Genomic DNA, 25,078 nt, shown 5'->3' with positions numbered 1-25,078 from the left:
CAGAATAGATTAAATCTATTCTGTGTCCCTACCTTTTTGCCGTAGTTATCAAGTATCAACATGACATAGGACACATCTAATGTTTATAAATTATGTGTAAGCACTAAGCTGTTTTTTAATTTTTATAATATCTGTATAACAAAATTATTTGGTGTAGACGCATACATTGGTTTACAGAAGTTAATTAAAACATAACTTTATCATTTATGTAATTGGCTGCTGTTTGCGAATTATTTCAAAATACAATAGTATACTGTTTATTCGTTTCAAAATTTATAGATATACATAATATTAAATTAAAATTGCCAGTGTCCAGTTCTGACATCAGTTATCTATTTATTTTCAAGGTAATACATTATTAAAATGACTGCATACTTTTATTTATTAACTTAACAGGTACAAGTGTCATTTTGTATGACATATTATTAGTACCATTAATAAAATGTTTTTTACTTGTCAATTAATCATTACAACAATAAATAACTTATACTGATAAACTTTGATTATAAATAATTTGTATTATTTATAATTATTCCTTTGTTTTTTAAATTACAAAGTTTTGTACTGCTATATATGTGTGTACTAATACAAATTCATTTATATAGGTACATTTTTCTTGTATGTACTATGTATATATTTTTTAGGGATGGGCCGATACGACGTTTTATCGATACCCGATTCTGATATAAAACCGATACAATAAAAAATCAAATTATTTTGCAATAACCATGAATCGATATTAAAACAAAACCAATATCCCAAACCGATACCCGATAAAACCTATATAACTTATAACCTACTAATAATTATTATTTTTTTGGTATCAGTTTCCAAAAAAAAAACCGATACCAGTAATATCGGCTGATATTGTCCCACCCCTAATATTTGTATTCTTTTTTGATAATATTCTTACTCATTCATTAAGTTGTTATTCATCAAGCTGTAATCGGAACAATCACTTAATTTGTAATCATTTTTAATTTTATCAGAAAAAATAAATAATACTGAAATCAAAAAATTTATATTATTACTGTGTCTATACAAATTAGTAGGAATTTTCTAAGATAATATTTTATTGAGTTCTAAAATTGCCGTCATTATATCTTAATTTTACATAATTAAAGTATGAAATACAAAATGAAAAATAACAAGAGAAATGTTTAATTTATAAAATTTATACTATATAATGTAAAAACTAAAAATTATTTAATGATTACATATTATGTATGATGTAATTCTTTGTTTTGGACTTTTAAACCAATCTTAGACCAATAGTACATTTAACTTAACATTTACTCCTTTTTTTTTTTTAGAGAAAATCAGAAAAAATGGATCCTTCAGTTTTAACAACATTGAAAATTTTGTTAATTGGTCAAAGTGGAGTTGGTAAATCTTGGTAAGTTGTGTGTGTTTAGTTGAATTTTAAAGGAATACGAGTGGCTGAGCATGTAAGACAGCAATGTGTTAGTATTTCTTACTACTGGTTGACATTACTAGTCATATACGTTCTTTCTCTCTCTCTCTAGACAGACCAGAGAGAGAGAGAGAAACTACCCCATCCTTCTCTGAGAAAATTGAACTAGGCCTACTGATAAAGCTTTATCTCAATCAGAAAAACCATATGGAAAATAAAATAAAAAAAAGTTTTACTTTACATTTTAGCTTTGATGCGGAGCAGTAATGCTATTGGTTTTACAATGATTTGGGCTTTTTTTGTGTCTGTATACACTGTTACTTTTTTAATACTGGACCAATTCCTTCGAGTAACAACTCTATAAATAAAAAGTTTCACCTAGTTGGTATTTAGGGAGGGGGAGGAGAAAAATTTGAAAACGTTTACTTCTTCAGAGTTAAAATTTGAATAAAAATTTGAAAAAACAAAAACAAAACCATACGAGTTTTATAGTTTGGAATTTTACTGCCTATAATTTCGAGAAAAAGTCGGCTCGAGTTGAAGTTTATAAGTGACATTTATTTGATATGCCCCCTACACGTCAATAGTCTCAAATTTAAATTATGCCAATTTTCCATTCCCCAAATGTAATGTTAAGACCTTTAAGTTGAAAATTGGTCAGGAGTTAGAACTCATATGTATCCATGTTAACGGAGAAAAAATTTGGGTCAACAATTTTTCTTTAATTGCCAGAAAACTGTGTTTTTTGTAGATTTTGTATATTTAAACATTAACACCTTAAATCTTAAAAATCCAGTACAGTGGGGTTGGGGCATAGTGGGGACGTGGAGGTCATAGGTTTACAGGAATTATTACAACTGAAAGTGATAAAATCACTTTCGAATAAACGCTTAGTTAGTATTTTCAAACCATTAAAGTCCAGATCAAGTACACTTTGAAAGTGATTTTATCCGAAAGGACTGGTACAGTAAGGTCGAGGCATAATGAAATCAAAGCATACAGGGGATGGAGAGGTCACATATCTATAGGAAATATAATTAATAAAAGAGATAAAATCACTTTTAAATAAATGTTTTGATGCTAATTTTTAAACACTGCACCTCACATTAATTTTTTCTTAATATGCTGGTTTATACTGTGCTTGGTTTGGACTTAACTGGTTTAAAAATACTAACTACTGATTCACATCGCATTAACTGTCTTAACCCACACAGCTATAGCAACTGGCTTTCCTTTAAAAACAAACAATATAAATTTCTTTCTTTAAAAGTGTGTTAAATGTGGTTATTTTAAGTTTTATAACTGCTTTAATGGTTTTTTTTTTTAGTTTATTATGCAGATTCACAGATGATATGTTTAATGTAGACAATGCGGTTACAATTGGTGTTGATTTTAAAATGAAAAAAATTACAGTTGATAATAACAATATTAAATTGGCTCTATGGGTAAGCTTCCATAGTGAGAGTCTTGCTTTGAGTGAGAGAATATCCACATTTAAAAAATATTATTATTACCGTTTGGTTGTTAAAGGACACAGCTGGACAAGAAAGGTTTCGTACGTTGACACCAAATTACTATCGTGATGGCCAAGGAGCTGTACTAGTTTACGATGTATCAAATAGGGACTCTTTTACTTGTTTAGAAAATTGGATCAATGAGCTAAATAAATATTCAACTAAACCCAATATCATTAAAATGGTTGTTGGAAATAAAATCGACCAGGTTATTTTTATATTTAATAAAATATTGTACTTAGGTACTATTTAACTTTTTGATAGTTACAAGACAAAATATATACTTTCATAGTTTTCAAACAAAAAGAGGTTTCTGACCTCAAGCAAATATTTGATGTTCTAAACACCATAAATAATTTTTCATTTATATCAAAAATTGTGTTAAAAAGTCATCAAAACAATTTATGCCCTGTTGCCAGTATAAAATTCATAATTTTATTATTATAGTATGATGTATGGCATTTTAGGAAAGACAAGTGACCCGAGATGAAGGTATCGCATTTGCTAAACGACATCAAACATTGTTTATTGAAACTAGTGCCAAAACTAAAGAAGGTGTTCATATGGCATTTGAAGAGTTGGTGAGGAAAGTAAGTTAATTATATTTGTTGATCTATTTTTACTATATGTATTGGTGGTAAAATGCATGTGCAATTTTAATATGTTATACTTTTTTAATACCTACTTGATTATATATAGAAACTATACAATATACACTAGATTTCTTAGAGGACTGAACCCTCTAGCCCCTCGCCTATTTGCCCTACTAATGTTAAGATAGCTCTATACAAAATTAAATAATCTGACACTACAAAAATGTATTTAAATAGGGTTTTTTTTACCAAGTTATTTAGCGCATTACTCTTGATTGTACTTGAAACAATTGTGTTTCTGTAATATATACCAAAAATTATATAAAATTGTATGATTTTTAGATAATAAACACCCCAAGTTTATGGGAAAAAATTGATGATAGCAATGTTGTACGATGTAACAACGGAAGTACTGTTACTGAACCTTCTTCATGTTATTGTTAACTATTTTATCGTCAATATATTCTTAGAGAATAAACTATAACACCTTCTCATAATCGTTGCTATGCCTTTCTATGTTTTTTATTAATTGGATGTATTATAGATTGCATGAATAATAAATAAACAAATGTAAAATAAATCCTATTACTTCTCTCAATGCAAACAAAAATGTTGGATGTACAAATATGACAATTTTTTCTGAATTGTTTTTACCTTTGTGATAAATAATTATACTAATTGGTATAAAATAAGTTTAATATACTATCATGTTAATTAATTTTAATAACTGTTGAGCTGTTATACTTTTTCGGTATAAGCTAAAAAAAAAATACTATTATATTATAATGTTGCACAATTTTTATTATTTTTTCAATCAAGATATAATAAAAAAATTCAACATTTAATAGCGCTTTAGAAATAAAACTAGTGTCTTTTGTCTTGTGGTTATTTATGCGAATATACTATTGAAATTTTGTGTTGATACATTTAACAATTTATGTATATTATGTTTTATATAGACAAATAAATATTTACTCATCCGATAAAACATGTTTATTTTTTATTAGTTTAGTTATTGTTTTAATTTATGTCGACGTATGTGGCACAATGGTGTAAAGTTTTGGAGGTATTGTATTCGATTTCTGCAACACTGTAAAGACATTGCCGTTCCCACCACACACAATACTGATCATGCAGGTATGGGTCTGGTCAGTCATTAGGGTTGTTTCTTTATTACCTTAAAGCTTAATAAAGTTTGCATACAGCACAATAGATATATTGAGACTAAGGTACACTATGAAAAAAAGCCATTACAGTGGGGTCGGGTAGGTAACGGGTTACAATGTAAAATGTGTACACTAGGGGTGTTTTTTTTATAGAATTTAAAGGAGAAATGGTAATTTTTTATTTTACTTTTATAAGTAAGATTTGTCATCTATAAACATGCTATCTGAAAAATAAATTTGGAAGTCAGAAAAAATATGGATACACACACAAAAAAATTATAAACACATCATTGCAAACCAAAACCTTCTCCGTTTACCATTGAAGCTGCAAATAACAAAACACAATGTAAATAATAATAAATTATTTGTATTAGGTGGTTTATATCAAACATAATATATTCTATCTTAAGAAACAAGATAATATTATATTTATAGATAAAGATTTGTTATCTTATTAAGAGGAAGCCACAACACCAGTATTTCAGTTGTAAGACTCGTCAAGTGGGGAACAATATTTCTCAGATTGTACAACAAACTTTTACAATACACAGAAAAGAACTTTACTCGAGACGAAGCGTTTTAAGTTTTTTTGTTAGCGTAAACATTATTCAAATTTTTTATATATAAGTACATTTTTTTTCAATTAGTGAGTATTAATATAAAAATGATATGACACAGATAAAGTTTTCTTCTATGTATTATAAAATTTAGCAAATAACTGCTAAAGTTTTTCCAGCGCAAAGCAGTTTTAATGAAACAATATTGTAATTTATCCTATAAAAATTACTATAATAGCTTGACAAAAAAATAACCAATAAAAAATTATCATAACTTCATTAAAACATTATATACACTATAATTTAAGCTACAAATAAAAAAAAAAAAATTCCTATACTTTACTCCTTAATATATTGGTAGTGTGACGTCCTCTGAATTTAGTATTTTTTTTTTTTATAAAATCTTATATTATACGTTTTAGAGCATTTTTAAATTGCTTAATATTCGTCTCTTGAAATAAACATTTTTAATAGAAAACAATATATCACATGGTAATTAAATTCATTAAGCTATTGAATCTAGTATACTTGAATGTAATTATTTGAAAATTGTTTAACTATACAGTTACAATAATAAATTAAACAAAGGTTTGTATTCAAAATGAAAAAGTATAAAATAAAAGTGAAATAATTGTTAATAAAAAAAAATTATGCACATATTAAAAAAATAAAAATTGACATTAATGATATGATAAAATAACAACCATATTATGAACTATTAACATGTTGAACTTACACAAGTTGTAACAAAATCAAAAACAATATTTTATACCCAACACTTACGAATTTATGACCCACATTACATAAACATGCTGGTAAACACAAAGATGCCATTTATAATTTCTCTTTCCATAGCACAGACTTTAGACGGACAAAATACCATTAATTTAATTAACAAAAAAATAAATATAATTATATTATGCTTTACAAATTAAATAAAAAAGTGATAATAATATTGTAACATAATAATATATAGTGTAACTACATGAATCATCAGCTGCACAATAAATCATTGATTTTAATAGTGTTATTTGGAAATAACATATTTACATTAATCTTAAAAAAGGTGGTTCAAAATAGTTATCTTAATAATAATAAATAATAATAATAATAAGATTTAATTTTAAATGTAAAAAAAAAACAAATTTTACTAATGCTTTAAAATTATATTCAAAGTATAAAAATATTTTATTTTTAATAATTGGTCAAATTTTTTACCGATAAGGAATGCTTTCTAATACTTTTTACATAATATTATTAGAGAAAATGGTTACAAAATAACGAGTTTCAATTTTATTTTTTTATAAGGGTTTAAAAGATCTTTCACACATAATTGGTTTCACAAGGAACTAAAAAAGCGCTATAGTTTAGATTGATATCAGAAGGACAGTACTTAAGTTGTTGTACTCTTAATCAGAGTCGAACAGAACAACATTAATTAATCTTTTACATTTACACGAAAATGTTTAATAATTATATTTTTTTTAATTTATACATAACATTTTGGTAATAATTTATTATTAATAGTAAATAATATTATCTAATAGAATTTAGTTTTGTAACAACATATAAATTATCTTTATTTTTTAATAATCTTCTTATTGTTATTATTATTATATATGTAAAATATAACTTACATACAACATTTGGATGGAATCAATATAGAAGTATACTATAGTAATTTTATAGTTATTATTACTATAAAAAAAAAATAGTAATACAGTAAACAAATAAAAACAATAAAATAAAATTGATTTGTCCTTAACATATGGGACAATGTTCCATTAAAACAAAATTATAATTATTAAAGTAATAGCAACTTTTAATTTATAACAATAAAAAGAAAAGCTTTAATAGTATAAATGGAATGTTTGGTTTTTTCGATTTATCTAAGAAATATTTGGTAGGAATTTTAATTTGTTTTAAAGAAAGGTAGTTGAATATTTGTCAAATATTATTGCTGTTGTTGTTGTATTTCAATTTTTTCCACAGTCATATCAGGATTCATAGCAGTAGCTTCTTGTATAGCATCAGCTAATGCTTTGTCGTGATCTATTGGATCACCATCACTCTGTATAGTTATTTTTTGCTCCACTCTTGTTTCAACAACACCATCTTTTTCTGTTTTATACTAAAAAGAAAAAATAGAAATAATGCCTCAAAATTTTATCATATAATCCAATTCACTTACAGTTACTGTTTCAACAGTTCGCGTTTTGCTTGAAATCGCTTGTGACGATACTATCTCGCCCGATAAAGTGTACGACTTGTCATCAGATGTAATATTTATATTATGTCGTTCTTCAGCTGTGCTCGAGTTAGCTGTCACATTTTCGGCCTTATACTCATTCTAAAATACCAGAAAACCCCATTTTTATTAAATTTGTTCTCTTTAGTTTAAATATTCATAGTAGTACTGGTCTAATAAAAAATACCTGAAAACTTTTATTATAATACCCAAGTCCGTTTGTATTATCAATAGGTCCTTCAATATCGATCGGAGTACCAGAATCATTTGAGCTAAGGCTTGAAGTACTTGAAGCTCTACTTAACTAAATAATTTCATGCAACAATTTAAATTAAATTAAAATTGTTCATGCACGATAAAAAAAAGTATAAAATTAAATTTTTACAATATTTTAAATTCACAATATTGTGAAAACAGTTACTGATGAAATAAATAACACAATCTATCTTTTAAAGATTATTCTCAAAATAAAAAAATGTAAAGCTTTCAATAAAATTTGAATCACACCAACATTATCAAATATTATTACCAACCTCATTTTTTGATTCAGGGGCAAGGATTGTAGATGTAGATATAACTTCTTGCGTGACAGTTCTTTGTTCTTGGCGAGTCCCACTTGTCGTCGTTGTATGGGCTACTGTTTTCTCTTCAACCTAAAAATGATCAATTTATAAACTAATAATATTTATAAATAGTTTTCACTAAAAAATAAAACCAAGCCTTAACTTCTCAATTTTATGAGACTACAAAACATATTGTGTTCTACGTACTTGGCTAGTTTTAGAATTTTTTTCCAAATCCTGATGTGTTGTAGCTGTACGAGTAGTTACTGCAGTTGCTTTTACATATGGAGGCCTACCGGTCGAAATATCCAAGCTTTCAGCCTAAGCGTAAAGCATAAAACAAAAATCCATGCAAAAATGAAAAGAAAAAAATTTAATATTATTACTATTTTACCTTATTTTGTTGGGTCGATACTGTAACCTCTCCAGAGTTAAGATCTTCTACTTTTTCTTCAATATTCTGAGTAACACCTTCTTTGTCTTTAATCATAGTTTGTTTAGTTGTAGTTTTTACAATAAGCGGAATATTTCCACTTCCCAATGGTTTAGAATCATCTTCTGTACTTTGTTTTTCATTTTCAATAAAATCAGCTGTTTCTTTTTTCACATCCGGTTCATACTTGCTCTTGCTTAATGAGCTTAACTTATCCATAGCTTTCTCTAAGACACCTTTACTACCTTGATGATCTTTGGATTTTTTCTGACCGATACCAGATTTAGAATCAATATTTTTTTTCTGAGTTTCAATTTTTGTTTCCGTTTTTCCTGAGACAACTTTTTTTTCTAACAATGTTTTGGTAAATTCTATTTCACCAACTGGATCACTTTTAGCGGTAATATCATCTTTTTTCTCTTCATTGTTAATACCTAATTCTTTTTTTGATTCTTTTTTACTGGCCAATTCTTTCTTCGAATCTTTTTTATTGTTCAAATCTTTCTTTAAATCTTTTTTATTATCCAATTCTTTCTTTAAATCTTTTTTATTGTTCAATTCTTTCTTTAAATCCTTTTTATTAACCAATTCTTTTTTTAAATCTTTTTTAGTTTCAATAAAATTGAACTTCTTTGATTCTTTTACTGGTTCTTCAATGTCTTTCTTGGTGCCAAATTCTTTTGCAGTATCTGCTTCTTTTTTTAGATCATTATCTTTTTTGGTGGTTTCTTCTACTCGAGCGGCCGATTGAACATAATTAACTCCTGGTGTTTTTATACCTTCACCACTAGTGGCCTTTTCCAAAAAATGTCTACGTTTTTCAGCAGCAGTTTCAGCAACTTTTTTACCTTCTCCTGGGGCATAATTAAAAGCTAGCCCTTGTGCCTTTTTACTGGGAGACGTTGGGATTTCGTTCAAACCTTCTTTTGATTTTTGTACATTGGTTTCGTAGGTAAACCCACCCACTGGCTTACGTTTTTTTGCAACACCTTGTTCATCTTCTGTGTAGTCATACGTTTTTGTAAAACTAGGTGATGTAGAAATAGCAGATACATTTACAGTAGTTTCGGCAATCGAACGGTCAGCAAATGTTGCGTTTGATGACAGATTAGATGTGGTACTGTTGGTGGATCTAAGACTAGACTTTGAATCTTTTTTTGGTTTTTTTGAGTCTTTTTTTGTCTTTAGTTTAAACTTGTCTAGACCTTTAGGTGATTCGGGTTCAGCGCTAGTATCTATGCTTGTATCAGCAGCTTTCAGTTTATCTTTAGATTTCTTAGACTTCAAACTAAAGCTGCTAAAAATACCTCCAGGACTCTACGAAAAAAAACAAACAATGTCTACACTAAAAATATATGGATTTAAATAAAAATACTCTCAACAACTAATATAAAAATTGAATAACAATAGCATGCTCATTATAAATTAACCGTTTTGTTTTTTGATTAAAGAACTATTAAAATACAAAAAGGAATATTGTCAAATTAGTTAAAAAGTTGTATCGAGGAACATTTTGTCAAGTTATCTTTTAAATGAATAATGTTAACTAATTATTTATACACTGTAATTATTTTATTTCCAATCCTAATTTAAAAGAATGGTCAACTGAAAATAAAAATTCATGCAGTTTAAACCAGTTCCGAGTAAATAAGAAATTGTTATGCTAGTTGTTGACCAAATAGAGAAAATGATGACTTGCAAAATATTAAATAGAACATTAATCCACAAAAAAAAAACCCTTAAACATTACTATAATATTCATACAAAATGGTATTTAATAATTTTAGTATTTGCCACATAAATTAAATAAATATTTATTTATTTAAGAAGATTTACTAAAAAAACAATTATGAAATTAAGAGTTTTTAGACCAAAAAATATGTATGTTTCTCATTGAAAACACCATTAAATATTATAAAAATGATAGCCTTTTAGGACTAAATGACAAAAGATCAACTACAATTGACCAGGCCAATTTATACTTAAAGCCAACATCTAATTACAAATATTGATCAAATATATATTATAAAACCAATAAAAATAAATAACAAATAAAATACTACATTATATTATTACCTTAAGCTTTGATTTTTCAGTTTCTCTTGTAGACTCTGCTTTTGAGCTTTCTAGTGAATCAATTCCTGAAATATCTACGCTCGTATTAGTGTCATTTGCCGATAAAGCTTCTCGTTCTTTAGCTACAAAGCTTGTAGCTTTAACAGGTGGTGTCATTTCCAAATTTTCTTTTTCTTCTTCGCCTTCGTGATTTAAACCACTAAAATATCAACAATATATAAATCTGTTTTACATGAAATTATAAGCTAATATAAATATATATTTTTTACTTGGTAATATTTGATGCAGATTTGTCTTTCCTTCTTTTCATAAAGCTGAACGATCCAGTTGGTAACACAGCAATTCCTCCGATTGGCTTTAAAAATAATTATTACACAATTATTATTTTTTAAAAAACAGATATCATTTATAAGTTATTAACACTATTTGTCAAAATTATTTATTGTACGCAGGATGATTCAACAAGTTATTTTTTAACTTGGACAATAAATCTTTAATTAATTTTTGTACAAATGACACACCCTTGCAAAACTGATTTAATTATTTATTATAAATTAGCAAGAGGCTAATCATATCTTTAAATGTTTAGTAATTAATCAATATTAGAAACAAGAATATTAAACTAAAAATATGACTCGCCAAAACATAGTGTAGAATAATTAGTTAATGTATGAAAGTTTCTCCAAATATAAAAAGCAGGGAATATTAATTAGGTAAAAAGTAGAAAATTGTTGATAACACAAAAAATATTCAAAACTTGTTATTCGAAAATCTTTTCCTAATAAAAAAAAAACTGATAATATATACACATTTTTTTCCCTTATATTTTTTTGATTTTAACTTTATAAAGTGTAAAATGGTTGTCAAGCCCTGTCCAGTAGTATAAAGGTCTATGGTAATTTGGTGAATCACCCGTATACTATTAAAATACCAAACAGATTCAAACCATATATTATTTTAGAATCTTTAATACATTTTAATTTAAACAAACTAAAAACATTTTCTATTTAGCCAGCTGTGCATTGATTTTTAGCTTAGTACTAAAATGTATTAACATGCCATGTTTAAATGCCTATATCAAAATTGAAAAACTTAAACTGATGCACTTATAAATTTAAAAAAATTATTTTATAAATTGCGGCGCAGTGAAATAAACTATTAAACTTTGCCTAGTGGTACATAAATAAACCATATATAAGTATATGTATTAGTCCATTAATATGTATTATTAAAAATGAGTGCAAAAGTCGACCTTTATTAAAAAAAAAAAAAAATAGTTATTTAAAGGTCAACTTAAAAAAAAAATATTAGTGCAAATATCTTTAATAGCCATTGTACCTTTGGCTTACGAGTTTCAGAGCTGCTCCTTTCAATCTCATAATTTCCCTCCTCAGTTATGGAGCTGTCACGAGAACTAACGCTTGCCATTTCTTTATGCTATACACAAGTGCCCAAAATGTGCAATTAAGTGATATATATAATGTAGTGTATAAAAGTATACAAAACTTCAAAGGATTTTTTTTCTTTAAAAACATGTGAACTATTATTTTGTACTCCACACAAGTGAAGCTTGTACTCGATCTATTTAAAAAAAACCAAAACTTACATTAGACTTGTCGTTTTTGTTTGGTTTTTTATTTTTGCCAATATTGCTCTCGCTAGATGGTAATATGCGAGACATTGTATGGCGTTTAGCTTCAGGTTCTAAACCGAAATCTTCTCCCAAATGCCTAGTACCGCCTAAAGCTGAAATTTTATAAAAAAGCATGATGAGATTTAAAGTTGTTAAAATCACTTTTAGCTTTAATGTGAAGCTAAAAGGAAAAGGTATTGTTTCTACAGTGTTTTTTAACCTCGTGTCTAGATCAACAATATATTTTTAAATCACGAAAAACCAGTTTCTCATGTAGCAATTCTTTAAAATAAAACAAACCCAAAAAGTACTTTACAAGGCTAAAAATAAAATTACCCTTGAATTAGACTTGAAATAGAGGAACAAACATAAAACATGTACCAATTTGTCAACCTAAACATTCAGTAGACCATAACTTTTTAAAAAATAGTCAAAAAACTTCCTTAGATTTTGAGTGTTCTTTAGATATAGCACTTCTGTCGAAAACCGTTTATATATCATTATCCCTTTCATACAAAAGGGTTTAAAATGTTTACTATAGAGAAAGTTTTAAAACTTTGAAAAATTAAAAAAGTTACGATTTTTTATCTAGGAAAACTTAAAAAATCAAATAGCACTATTATAAACACAATTTGCATTAGTTTTTATTTTTGTATTACTATTAATTATAATAACTCTTAAAGACTTTTGATGTCTCCTAAATCACTATGTCCTGACACTACTGTACTGGGATCTTTTTTTCATTGTACTAATATTACTTACTATCCATGCTTCTAGATGTTAAAGCCCTTCCACTTAAACTCCGTTGAAACTTTGGAGCAGGTCTGTCAATGGGAGTTTTTTTAGTCTCATAATGAGTACGGCCTGAATAACGGAATCTGGATCCCAAACGTGGAAAAACTCCAAGTTTCTGTGTAGGTTCAGGTGTCATCAACCTATTTTTAAACAATTTGTTGAATAGTTATTTAAATTTTGTTCAAACAATAATTACTTATGCAAATTACCTAAAGAATGTGTGATGTTCAACGCACGTCTTCCACAGTTTCTTAGCGAGTCGATGATTTGGTAACTTGAAGCCAACAGTGGCTTCTTGTTGTTCAAATTCACCCGGACGGATTTTTATATAAAAATGATTACGTTTGTAAGATATTTTTAGAATTTTAGGCCAAGCGAATCGATTAATGCGTAACCGATCTCTGTGAACTAATAGACCCGACGAGCATACTCCTAACATAATATCAACACCTTCAGAGTCTTTGGCGGGATGTAAGTCAACACCATACATTGCTAACTTTTTTGCATTATTTAGATAATTTAATTCGGCTTCAGCTGGTGTTTGACCCCTATACAAATAAAGTTAAAAATAAATTTAAAAAATATTTATATTTTACCTTTGAGAGCTAGCATGTTTGAAATTTACACCATAGCTCGCGTGGTAGCATTTTTATCACTTAGAATCTTGTATAGAAAAATTTTGCAGTAATTTTTTTGTAACTATATTTTATAAGCGTATTTTCACGGTGGTACCGAAAGCAAACATGATTACTGCTGATAATGTTGAGATTGATAAGGATTGTTTGGTCACCGCTAAAATTATTTTTGATTATCATAGGTATCTGTTTATTGATAGAAGCAAACATTTTATTAAACAGTAAAAAGTTTTGATATTAAAACAATCACCAAAACGATTACAGCAAACCATTTGCTTTGGTATCTCCACGAAAATACACTTAATATCAGACAGTCCCACCAAGCTAAATTCATATATTTATAAACGTGACATCTTATTATCAAAAAAGGTGGTGTAAATGCCACGCGAGTATTCATAAGTTAATTTAAAAAACCAAGTTTTATTTACTTGTGAGTCCTATGAAGCTCCATGACTTTTTCTTCTAGTTCTGGAGTTTGATTTGGGGCAAATTTGAACTCCTTTAAATAATCTGTGTTATTTTTATGTTCTTCAATATCAAAATCTCCTAATTCAGACTGCACTAAATATGATCCCAAAAGTGCATGAGTAACAAAAGAACAAGGCAATCTAGAAAATAAAAATTATATTTATGGTAAAAATGTAAAATAACAAACATTAAGTATATTTCAGTATACATACTTTCCATTCAAGATATCATTTCTTATTTGTAAACATAATTGATACCGAGTGATATCTTCTTGAAGTTGATTAGGATCAGGCGGGTAGAATTTCATTTCAAAATTTAGCAACCATGGTTCTCCTATAATAATTAATAACACATTTGATTGTCACACAAAATTACTATTAATATTAATCAGTTACTTACCTTTTAAGAATTTTCCTATGCGCTTATCCATTTCAAGCCAATTATGAGGATCGCGTTTGTCTTCATATGATAGCCCAAAATAATCACGTTCTAAGAGATTTAACTGATCGCATATTTTTTCTAACAGTTCTTGACCTTTAACTTTTCTCTAAAATTGTATAAAATTGTAATTAAACATTACAAATATTTTAAATCAAATTAAATATATGTTTAATTACATCAATGTGAACATCTAAATAGGATCCATCTAATAAAAGTATATGGGCTAAAGCAGTTTTCCCTTTGCGACTTTGTTTCTTCTTTGATGGCGTATCATTGCCATCAGAATACTCGTTCTCCATTACAGTCATTTTAATGTTTCTGAAATACAAATAATATCTTTATTGTTAAAGATATTAGACATATAGGCTATAATACATAACATATTACATTAAAAAGAAATTAAACCATATTGTACTTAAAAAATGTATACAGTTTTTATTTCAACTTGTGGAGAATTTATTTGTCTTAGTTATAAATATGTATAATAATTATTATATTTATATTAGGCGCCCACAATTAATGTTATTCTTTCTGTAGAAAAATATATTTCTATTAGTTTCATTAAAATAAAATATAATTTTTTGACAGCAAATAAATCTTCTTTTTCCCCTTCGCTTTCATCCCAACTATTTTTGTGCAACAGCAAAATATATAAAAAAAAGTTTTTCAGCCGAGTCTGCAACCACGAAAGAGCATTTTCATGTCTCGTTGAAGTACCGAATAAATTTAGATTAGTTGTGGAATTATAATTAAAAAAAAAAAAAATTTGGAGCTTCCAGTTACAGCATAAGCCAAGGAGATTAAAAAATTATGTACAATCAAGTTTCTGGCTAAAATTGTAGTGTTTATTATCTGGCCAAAAGTAACTTAACATAGAGAATTAAAATATTTTGAATTTATAATTTAGTTCTAATTTGAACGTTGAACGTACAACATATCTCTTATCTCATATCAGATAACAGCGTAACAGATTAACAATTGAAATGGATCCGAAATGGTCTTTCCGATAATTGTCTTTCGTCGTCGCTTGGTAGTTGACATAACAAATGATTTTTGGTACCTTGTGGCGCGTAACAGCGTAACACTTTTTTTCAGTAATGTACCGGCTAATTCCCACCCCCAACCACATCTTTAACCCCATTTCTTTTTTGGTAACGCTTTTTTCGGTTATGTGCCAGAGCAAAGACATGAAAATGTCAAAAAAAATAATCTTTTTATAATTATTGATAAATAATTTAAGTATCTACCTATTATTTCTTAGATGGGTTTTATAAAACTTTTGTTTTAAAATAACTGAATCTTATTTGTCCAAAACTTACACCTCAAGAAACAAATTTATTTATTTATCTAGGAACAAAAAGATATTATTTAAATTCGAACGAATGATGTGAATGATTATGTCAAGAATTTACAATACTTTTGAAACCCTGGTATTAATTATTTCACTTAATGAAAAAATTACTATTTTCTAATTAAGGAAATTAATATTATGCTCATAGATGGGATTATGAGTAAAAAGTATCAAGCGATAATTACAATTATTATCAAATAAGTGTCACCATCATATAGCATGCTATATTATTCAATTATCCAAATTATTATAATAAAATAATTGCAAATATAACTTGTAAATACATCAACGTGACACGTGTATACAGCTGTTAAACCAAGTGCAGTATAATTTATGAATGCAATAAAAAGTTTGATCTTGTTTAACCCTCCCGGTAATATTAAAATATATAAAAAATAATGTTAATAATGGACATTAAAATGGACATTCAAGGAATTTCTAAAATTAGTAATTTTGATAAGGTACATATTAATACAGCCCTTATATTGTTATAAATTGCTATGTAACACGCAACAGTTTTTTTAGTCTGTTATTTTCGTGATAAAATAAAAACCGTGATGTTTATAGCAATATTGAGAATAAATTAATTTAAAAAAAAAAAACCTTAAAAATATTCACTAGTAATTTCTTTTGTTGAATCTTTGTTTTGGGACACCATTTATGACCTTATATATTTTAATAATTCTAAATTAGTTAGGTAATTTACGAGATTACAAGTTTTAAATTTAATGGTACAAAATTCGGATCTTAGATTCACGATAAAAATTTGGTTCAAAGAAAACACTTTCAAAGATATTTTAAAGATACAGCTCAAATTATACTTAAAAGTTATGTGAAAACAAAACTAATTTAAGGTACCTATCTTAATTTTATTAAATTAAAAAATATAATCGTTTACTTACTTCGAAATGTAGGTACTTTTATAGTATAAAGTTACTTATTATTAACAAACACATTATGATTCAACTGCTCTCGTTGCCAATATTAACTACATTTTTTATTACCAGGTTACGACTTAAATTGAGAGTACTTAATGTTGACAAGCGTTCATTAAATATGAATCATGAACAAAAATTGTCACGACTATAACTTCTATCTGACCTATATATTTAATAAGCTAATGAAAAGAAAGTTAAATGACCTGCAATTTAAACCGGGAAAGCTAAAAATATTATATTAATGTAACGATACGTCATTTGAATACTTTTCTATTTTAAGAACAATTTTTATTGGTTAAATTTATACTGTATTAAATAAACATTTTTACTATGCATATACATATATTTGGTTTTTTTTTCATTTTCGAAAGGAGTGAGCAGCAGCATGAACAGAACTAACATGTCGTTAATAGATTTAATTTATATTATGTTTGTAAATAAAAAAAAAATTATTTAATAAAAACTATTTTTGGTCCGAATTTTCAAAACTTAAAAATAAAAACTGTTATTCATCTAGTAAGCATAAACTACTTTTAGACAGGTATGACAAAAAAAAAATAGATTTTTGATTTTTTGTTTTCTTTTACATATAAAATATTCCCTACAAAATTTCAGCGATTCCGAAAAATATCGATGAAGCTGAGCTCATTTACGGTTAGCCAGTATCACCAAAGCAGTTAAAACATTAAGTTTAAAAGCGTTTATCAAAAATACATTTTTCGGATAATGATTACGATATCTAACCAACTAATCGGCAAGTTAAATAAAATGTTATGTGAATAAAGAGTTCTAATTTTTAAATGTTTTTGAAAACTGAATTTACATGACACCTTAAACAACAAATCTACCAAAATTAATCATCAGCGTGTCTTTTTTTCTTCACCTTTCTTTATCCTATCCAAACGTGATTATATCTTTATAAAATTCACCCAAATTTTCTGCGATCCAGATACGTATTTACGTTATCAAGTTATTGTTATCCATTCCCCGGAAAGAAGATTTACAAATTGCATACTAAACTCCCAAATACGCAGCTTTTTCGATATATCGGCCTCTTTCTTAAATCCATCCACATGTCTCTTCTTTCAGTTTGTCCATACCATTTCAAATTAGTTTTTTATGTTATTGACACAAATCCAAAATTAAATACTTATACTATTGTTTGGTAACAAAATCGTTATTAATCAATGTTTTTTACGTATTGATTTTAAATTCTGTCCGTCGGATTAGTCATCACAAACGTATACCTTAACATTCTTATTTTAGCTACTTCCAGTTTCCTTACATTTATCTAATACAATTAAATATATGTTTATAAATACTTCTAATAATCATTCCTGGCCTCGCAAAAGTTATGTACAATTTTCTTTTCTCTATAAAAGGTACCATTTTGTCACACTCACAGTTGTTGCCATATTTCACCTGATATATTAAAACATTCAATTCTTAACTCACTTAAGTTCTTCTACTTCATTTACTAGATGGTTTCTAAACATAATAGGTTCTCTACACTCTAAAACCTCCACATCACTTAACTCAAAATATATTCAGAGACCATAGTGTTTTGTATTAGACTTACTTATTCTCAAGCTTTTTTCTCGAACATTTCCCTCCATTTCCATAATATAAGTTATACAATTCTTGTATTATAGTTGTATCCTCACTTACCTATGTATTACCTATATGGGTAATATGGACATTTGTAAGCTACCGTACTTCGTTATACTTTATGATACAACGTATATAATATCTATTTATACATGTATGACTTCGACTCTATTTCATTTTGACAAAATATAAATAATGAAAAAAATATTTTGTTAACAAACTACTATTTGAAAGTAAATGTACGTACCTACACTTATAACGAATAAGCATTAAACTGTTGAATTTTTTTTTATTGATTTTTTTTATGTGGTAATTGAGCATAAAACGAACGACTTGCACGAGAAAAATATGTGCGATGTAGAAGCGGGTGACATGTATTCCGCAGTAGATTTTGTGTTTAAACCAGACACTGAAAACTTGAAGCTATATAAAAATATTTTAAGTAAAAAATACATCTGTATACAACTAGCAGATACGTATTCTTGTTTTTAATTGATTATAAAAAACTATTCGTTTACAAAAAAAATCAACAGATGGCAAGATAATTTGTTTCTCTAAAAATCACAAAAAAAAATTCCATACTTCAATATTGTCTATTTCTTATACTTTAAAAAATTCTTCGAAAATTATTAAAAAAGGAAGGTCTATTGCTACAGATGCCCAGAAACCTGTAATGTTATTGCGGCCAAAATACTAAATTCCACTTATCCCAAAGATACTCAAGGTTTTCGGTCATTAAATTTCACTGCCTATTGTATTTTTACCTTTTACTAGCAGTTTGTTCAATATACGTACGCGGAGGACAAATGAGAGAGAATAAAGGAGTGGCGCTCACGCACGTGTTTCAAGTCAATAACCGCTTTAATATTTCATATTGTAGTGTTTGTGTGTGTGACAATAGGTACCTTTGAACCTTTTTATATACAACTAGTATAAAATAGAACCCTAAACCAATAGAAATATATATACTTAAATATATTTAATCTTTTTTTTATTTTTTCATACAGTCAAAATATATTTCACGAGCTATTTACTAGTTAAATTAAACGACTCCATTTTTGCTTCGTTTTAGAGGTAGTTAATAATTTAGTATGCCATAAAATTGGAATTTTGCTTTACATCCCAAATTAAAAAAGGAATATTATTTATGTATAATATTATATGTACACATAATATAGTGTAGTTATGTTATAAAGGAAAATAGAGTGTGTCAAAATGTATTATCGTTTTTGATCAGATAAATATAGCTTCCGTAAGAGCAATCAGATAAAACTTGAATTCTATCATTACGGGTACAATAAAATTACTATAAGTTATACTCAATTATATTATAGTAACTGGTAAGTGGTATCTCACTATTCAGTATTCGCCCAAAATGCATTTCGTTTCAAGGTATGTTGTATATTCCGTGGCAATATAACTGCGGTTAGTCTTTGGAAAAATAACTTGGATTCACTAAAACTTAAACGAAGTACACAGTTTATCATGTTTTATTGGTGCGTGACAATGTACGGTTATTTTATTTATTGCCTATGGGTTGTAACAATAATTCTGACTGAAACGTTAAAACCTTGAGGAATAATAATAATTTGTATTTATTATAATAAATGAACATTAAGGTTTTGTTACCTCTATTATACGGAAAAAAAATAATTAAAAACTATACGTTCTATTCATGCATTCTATTTGTCCTCAGCGATTGTAAATTCACACATCAGTGGGATAACGGACAATTGATATAAATGGAACGAGATGTCAATATTAATAACAATGAATTATTAAAATATATAGGTTAAATATAGTCGACCCACGTGTTCTCACAAGGTTATTATTTATTAAAATCATGTATGAACATTGTATGTACGCTTAAATCGTACTGTCTACCACCCTGCCACGTGTTGAAAATTAAAATATATAGATGCAAATAAATAGAATTTTAAGACATTGTAAAATAAAAGGAGAGGCGAGTAAGTGAAATCGAGTATCCTAAAGATAATATATACGAAAGCCGTTTAATGGAGTAGAGGTCATGAGTATGTAAAAAAAACTTGTTTTAAACGAACGTTTAAACGCACACTCTTCGTGTGGTTGTAACTGTTTGTGTATCCGTAGTTGTACCACGTTGCCGGCCGGCATCCCACTCAGTGAGGTCATCGAATGTTTTAACTACTAATCATTGATAAATGATAATACACAAAATAGATTTCCAAGCGGTGACTGGAAATCAACAGGTAATGTTTAAAATAACACAACCCAACCGCCAATACCTACATATCTAGGTGTTTTTTATTAAGCACCATAACTGTTATACAAATACATATGCTATTGGGAGAAAAATGACACTCGGAACTTTAAATATTACAGCACAAAAACAAAGCACATTACAATGTGACACAGACCACGGTGCCACACTATTTAAAATAAATATTATTACGTCAAAGTATTATATTATTTATGGCAATTTAAGATTCTTATCTGTCGGTGGCTTATTTATGATTCTAAGAACCAACTAACTAGTCGTGGAATGTAGTGGACTGCATTGTGATCAGTCATGTCAGAATGTTTTGTCAAAACGGCCATCACTGCGATTAGCAGTGTACATAATAGAATCCTCAACTATCCGATATAAATATAAATATATATATATAAAAACTAAGTTATGTGTAAAGTACAAAATGAGCGTTTTAGCTTAAATATTATAAATCGAAAAATTTAAATTTAAACACTAGGGATTTCTTTGTACTGGGTAGTCTCTTTTACTAATAAAGCTAAACTGATGAATAGGTAATAATTTTTTTCAGACATATCAGCTGAAATCATAAAAATAAATAATAATACACGTGCTTAATGACGCTTACAAAACAACAACAGTGAATGTCTAGAGATTAGAAAGATACAATGAAAAGATTTTATTTAATTTACACTTTACCACAAGCACTCTTAACCAAAAAAGAAGTCACCCAGTTCTTCACATTATGTTATTACCTTGTTGAATTAATTGGCCAAATAAAAATTCTATGTTGTAAAATAAAACGATAACCAATTAGAACATTTAAATGGGTCCTATTCAGGTATGTATTATACGGGTTCTATATTTTATAGCCGATATTACGATAAATCCGACTAACTAATGATAGTGACATTTTGTTAATTACGCGGCAATATTGACAACAGGTTAGTAGACTACAATCAACAACTTAAAGTTGCAAATAAGAGGGGGCGGAAATGTTGTCATACAAGGGCGCTCGCAGGTAAAAATTCAGGGGGGGGGCCGCCTATGAATTTGTAATAGAAATTACAAATTTGGATATTGGATATACATTTTTTTAGCTTGCAGAGAAGCTAGGAGGAGTTGTCCCCCCTACCTCTCCCTGTGGGTGCCTTTGTTGTCATAGGATACAATTATGTCCAAATATGCTCTAAAGTCTAGACTATTGATTTTATAATACTCTTGATACTACTATTATAATCAATGCTCTTGACCAAATAAATCCTGTACAATGTAAAACAAAAACCCCTTATAAGATGGCAGGTCACCGAGTGTTTTGGCACTCACTCGCTCGGCACTATCGCTTTGCTTTGCTAAACTAAAAATATCCTAGGTTTGCAGGCTACAGTCTAGGAGGTCACAGATTTCAAGTAAGTCAAGTCTAAATTAAAGAATACGTTGAAAGATATAAAAGTAAAAAAATTAGCACTAATTAGCATGGTAATCGAGAGTAGTGAGCGGAAACGCGTTTGAAGTATTACTCGCAGACTTTTGGACATCAAAAACTACACAAAATTTGTAAACTTTGAAATTTTTTGTTATTTTTCTACTAAATATCCCTTGCCTTCCTCACGACTAAACACCTTTTATCCATGTGTTAAACCTTGTGGATCGTAGGCTTATGACTAATAACAGATTCCTATCTGGCCTACTTTTCGCCTAGGTAGACTCTCCATCGTAGTTAGCTAATATTAATTTTAAAGTCCCTGGCCATCAGTCCATATAATACACAGGTACCATTAAACAATACACCCATCTTAAAAATGTATTATTATCAGCCTCTGCAAATTAATATATAAATTTAATGGCTATTTACAAATTGAAACCCTTACTAATTTTTTTCTTTTTGAGGAAATGACTACCAGTTTTATTTTTAAATTAATGTTACTCATAGTTATAAAATAAAAAATATAAAGCAATTCTCTGATAGAACTATAGCCTTATTATTTTAACGCGTGTTCAAGTTGAGAAAAAACTTTGTTTTCTTTGTATATTAACATATTGTCTCACTTTTAATTTGGTATGCACACACAGGGTGCGGTTATACCCATGAATATGTTCATTTTTCTTGACAATTAATTAATTTAACACAACACCAAAAAAAACGAGTAGAGCTTGTGCAAGTTGGGACATATGTCTTTTTTTAAGTGTTATGAAAATCATGCCATACATCTTCATCAATCCCAATTTTTACAATAATTACACTGTACCCACTTTCTCAAAACAAGTATAAAGCAAAATTAGCAACCTACGCAATTAAAAGATAAGTCTTGCAAAAAAATACAAAGCTATAGTTTAGGGTTTAGAACGTCATAAATTTGTTTTTAAGAGGACACTGCCCCCCCCCTCCGTAATTTATTCATGAAAAATGGGTTTGCGGGGAACAAGAATGTGAGGGCGGTATTTAGAGTAGCCGTATACAATTTTTACAATGGTTGGAGAAGAACTTTATCTACGGTGTAGCATTTTTAGTTTTTTGATAACTTTCGCACAATCAAAATTATTCATTCGTAAATATTCATTATTTTTTCATTTTTTAAATTGTTTATAAAAAATATTAAGTATATATATATATGAGGCGCCTAGAACACAAGGGGTATAAGTGACATTTTATTGATTTCAAGAAAATCAAGCTTAAAGTTTACATCCATATGGCGTTTTCGTTTAAGAGTTAGGTGATTTACTACCAGATCAAAGCAAATGATGAATAATTCTCTTATAAATCTTTACTACCATATAAAATGGACAATTTGTAATTTAGCTGTGGACTTAACTAAGATTTTGTAAAAATGTCATTTATACCCCTCGTGTTCTATGCGCCTCATATCGAAAAAAATAAAACGCTACCCCATGGATAAAGTTCTTCTCTATACATTGTGAAAATTTGGTAAAGTTACTGTTAATACTGGCCTCACATATTAGTCCTGCGCAAAGCAGTTTCAATGGGAAAAAAATTGTAATTTATCCTATAGAAATGACTGTAATAGTCTGACAAAAAAAAATGGTAATTAACAAAGTATCTTCATTACCGTATTATTAAGTATATATTATAATGCAAACTCTAATTTCAATTTTTTTAAAAACTGCTTATACTTTACTTCTTAGAAATGGCCTGGGTAGTGTCTTCTTAATTATTAGCCATATAGTTTACTACAGAGTATTGAGTAAGAAATAAAATATTTTAAGTTTTGAAAACAAAAAAGACTGCATATAATTACCATTTAACTTCACTCCGTCAATAACAGAATACACACACTCACGTTTAGTTATCAGTTTTTTAAATGGTATTAGGAAAAAAAAATAAAGAGTAATTAGATTATTGTTCATCAGTTTATTTCAAAACAACACTATTTTTTAATAGTTCACTTTTAAAAATAAATATACTTTTCAATAGAGTTATATACAAAGAAATATTTCTAAAAATATAAAGATACACGTTTATTATGTATTTGCTTACCCAGATCTAAAGGAAGGTACAAATATACCTTAAATATATAAATAATTTATTACTTACTAAAATAAAAATATGTAAGTTTCCCTATTGGCTATATGGCCTACTTCTTAAATGTTACGTTTTAAATAATATATATAAAATTAAAAAAAAGTTTTTCATATTGGTACGTTTAACAATTAAAATAAGATTCGGGAGCCAAAAAAATTAACTTTTTAATACACAAATACAAAAATGTAAACAAATATGTTTCTATATAGTAGCCCACTAACACGCCCAATATGAAAACTATTTTGTGCGCGTCAGCATTGGAAATTGGAATTTGAAGCATTAGCGGCCGCGGTTGACAATTACAAGAAGTTGGATAATTTCTAATTAAATTAAATATGCATATATATAAAAAGCACTTACCTAGGAGATATATTTCAGCGGTGACTACCACAATCAACACCCCTTGAACCGCGCGCAAACGAATTTTGCTGATACTGTTGTCTGTTATTATACAAACACACACACAACCCAATGAGTCACTACGGTCTAACTGGACAAAAAAACTAAACGTAAACAACAATTTTCCGAAAACAATCCAATCACAAACAACAGCAGTCAATACGGAACAAACAGGCGGCGCACAACCAAGGGAATTTATCCGATTACACAGTGTCACCAACTGAAAATCAACACCAGAAAACATACCATCGTCTAGATTGCCTAAATACCCAATACCTCTAGTTCCAACTTCCAAATCAGAAATCTTCTAATTTCCATTTCCCAGACATAATAGTAAATAGTTTATAATGTCTCTATAGACCATACGTACATCGCCTATATGGCATATCCAATCACCGACAATATAAATACATAAGTAATTAATTAATTAGTATAAATTAACAAATCATACTTGTAAGTATAGGTGTGTGTATTT

At 28.0% G+C, this 25,078-nt stretch overlaps 2 protein-coding genes across 5 annotated transcripts; one reads left to right on the top strand and one right to left on the bottom strand.

The window, feature by feature from the left end:
- The first annotated feature begins 109 nt into the window (after positions 1 to 109).
- On the top strand, positions 110 to 4,263 carry LOC126839028 (ras-related protein Rab-18-like). The gene is made up of 6 exons (XM_050573952.1): positions 110 to 347; positions 1,314 to 1,396; positions 2,742 to 2,859; positions 2,945 to 3,136; positions 3,396 to 3,518; positions 3,864 to 4,263. The coding sequence occupies exons 2-6, from the start codon at positions 1,329 to 1,331 to the stop codon at positions 3,963 to 3,965; spliced, it is 603 nt and encodes a 200-aa protein (XP_050429909.1). The 5' UTR covers positions 110 to 347; positions 1,314 to 1,328; the 3' UTR covers positions 3,966 to 4,263.
- A 771-nt stretch (positions 4,264 to 5,034) lies between these two features.
- Positions 5,035 to 24,707, bottom strand: LOC126840013 (protein 4.1 homolog). Of its 4 annotated transcripts, none has more exons than XM_050575500.1 (17): positions 24,565 to 24,707; positions 14,713 to 14,854; positions 14,495 to 14,642; positions 14,308 to 14,428; positions 14,056 to 14,235; positions 13,202 to 13,540; positions 12,960 to 13,132; positions 12,171 to 12,310; positions 11,903 to 12,001; positions 10,834 to 10,919; positions 10,565 to 10,763; positions 8,450 to 9,805; positions 8,263 to 8,376; positions 8,026 to 8,145; positions 7,680 to 7,796; positions 7,436 to 7,594; positions 5,035 to 7,375 (listed from the first exon to the last, which is right to left on the bottom strand). In XM_050575500.1, the coding sequence occupies exons 2-17, from the start codon at positions 14,842 to 14,844 to the stop codon at positions 7,199 to 7,201; spliced, it is 3,660 nt and encodes a 1,219-aa protein (XP_050431457.1). In that variant the 5' UTR covers positions 14,845 to 14,854; positions 24,565 to 24,707; the 3' UTR covers positions 5,035 to 7,198. The 4 variants fall into 4 exon arrangements, with proteins under 4 accessions (XP_050431457.1, XP_050431466.1, XP_050431478.1 ...); XM_050575509.1 differs by lacking the exon at positions 24,565 to 24,707 and adding an exon at positions 16,790 to 16,894; XM_050575521.1 differs by lacking the exon at positions 7,680 to 7,796.
- Positions 24,708 to 25,078: the final 371 nt, after the last annotated feature.

This window comes from Adelges cooleyi, unplaced genomic scaffold (assembly GCF_023614345.1).
Source record: "Adelges cooleyi isolate 19-005CV unplaced genomic scaffold, UGA_ACOO_1.1 ACOO_flye_CR_arks_rails_tigmint_CR_PRNA_108, whole genome shotgun sequence".
NCBI lineage: Eukaryota > Metazoa > Arthropoda > Insecta > Hemiptera > Adelgidae > Adelges > Adelges cooleyi.
This window is presented reverse-complemented; position numbering and strand designations above follow the sequence as displayed.

What these genes read in the sequence shown, in the direction of transcription:
- LOC126839028 (XM_050573952.1), top strand. Translation starts at nt 1,329, where the DNA reads ATGGATCCTTCAGTTTTAACAACATTGAAAATTTTGTTAATTGGTCAA. An exon ending in AGTGGAGTTGGTAAATCTTG is followed by an intron (nt 1,397 to 2,741) that starts GTAAGTTGTGTG and finishes TTTTTTTTTTAG; the next exon opens with TTTATTATGCAGATTCACAG. An exon ending in TTGAAGAGTTGGTGAGGAAA is followed by an intron (nt 3,519 to 3,863) that starts GTAAGTTAATTA and finishes TATGATTTTTAG; the next exon opens with ATAATAAACACCCCAAGTTT.
- LOC126840013 (XM_050575500.1), bottom strand. Translation starts at nt 14,844, where the DNA reads ATGACTGTAATGGAGAACGAGTATTCTGATGGCAATGATACGCCATCA. An exon ending in CATAGGAAAATTCTTAAAAG is followed by an intron (nt 14,429 to 14,494) that starts GTAAGTAACTGA and finishes TAATTATTATAG; the next exon opens with GAGAACCATGGTTGCTAAAT. An exon ending in GAACATCACACATTCTTTAG is followed by an intron (nt 13,133 to 13,201) that starts GTAATTTGCATA and finishes GTTTAAAAATAG; the next exon opens with GTTGATGACACCTGAACCTA.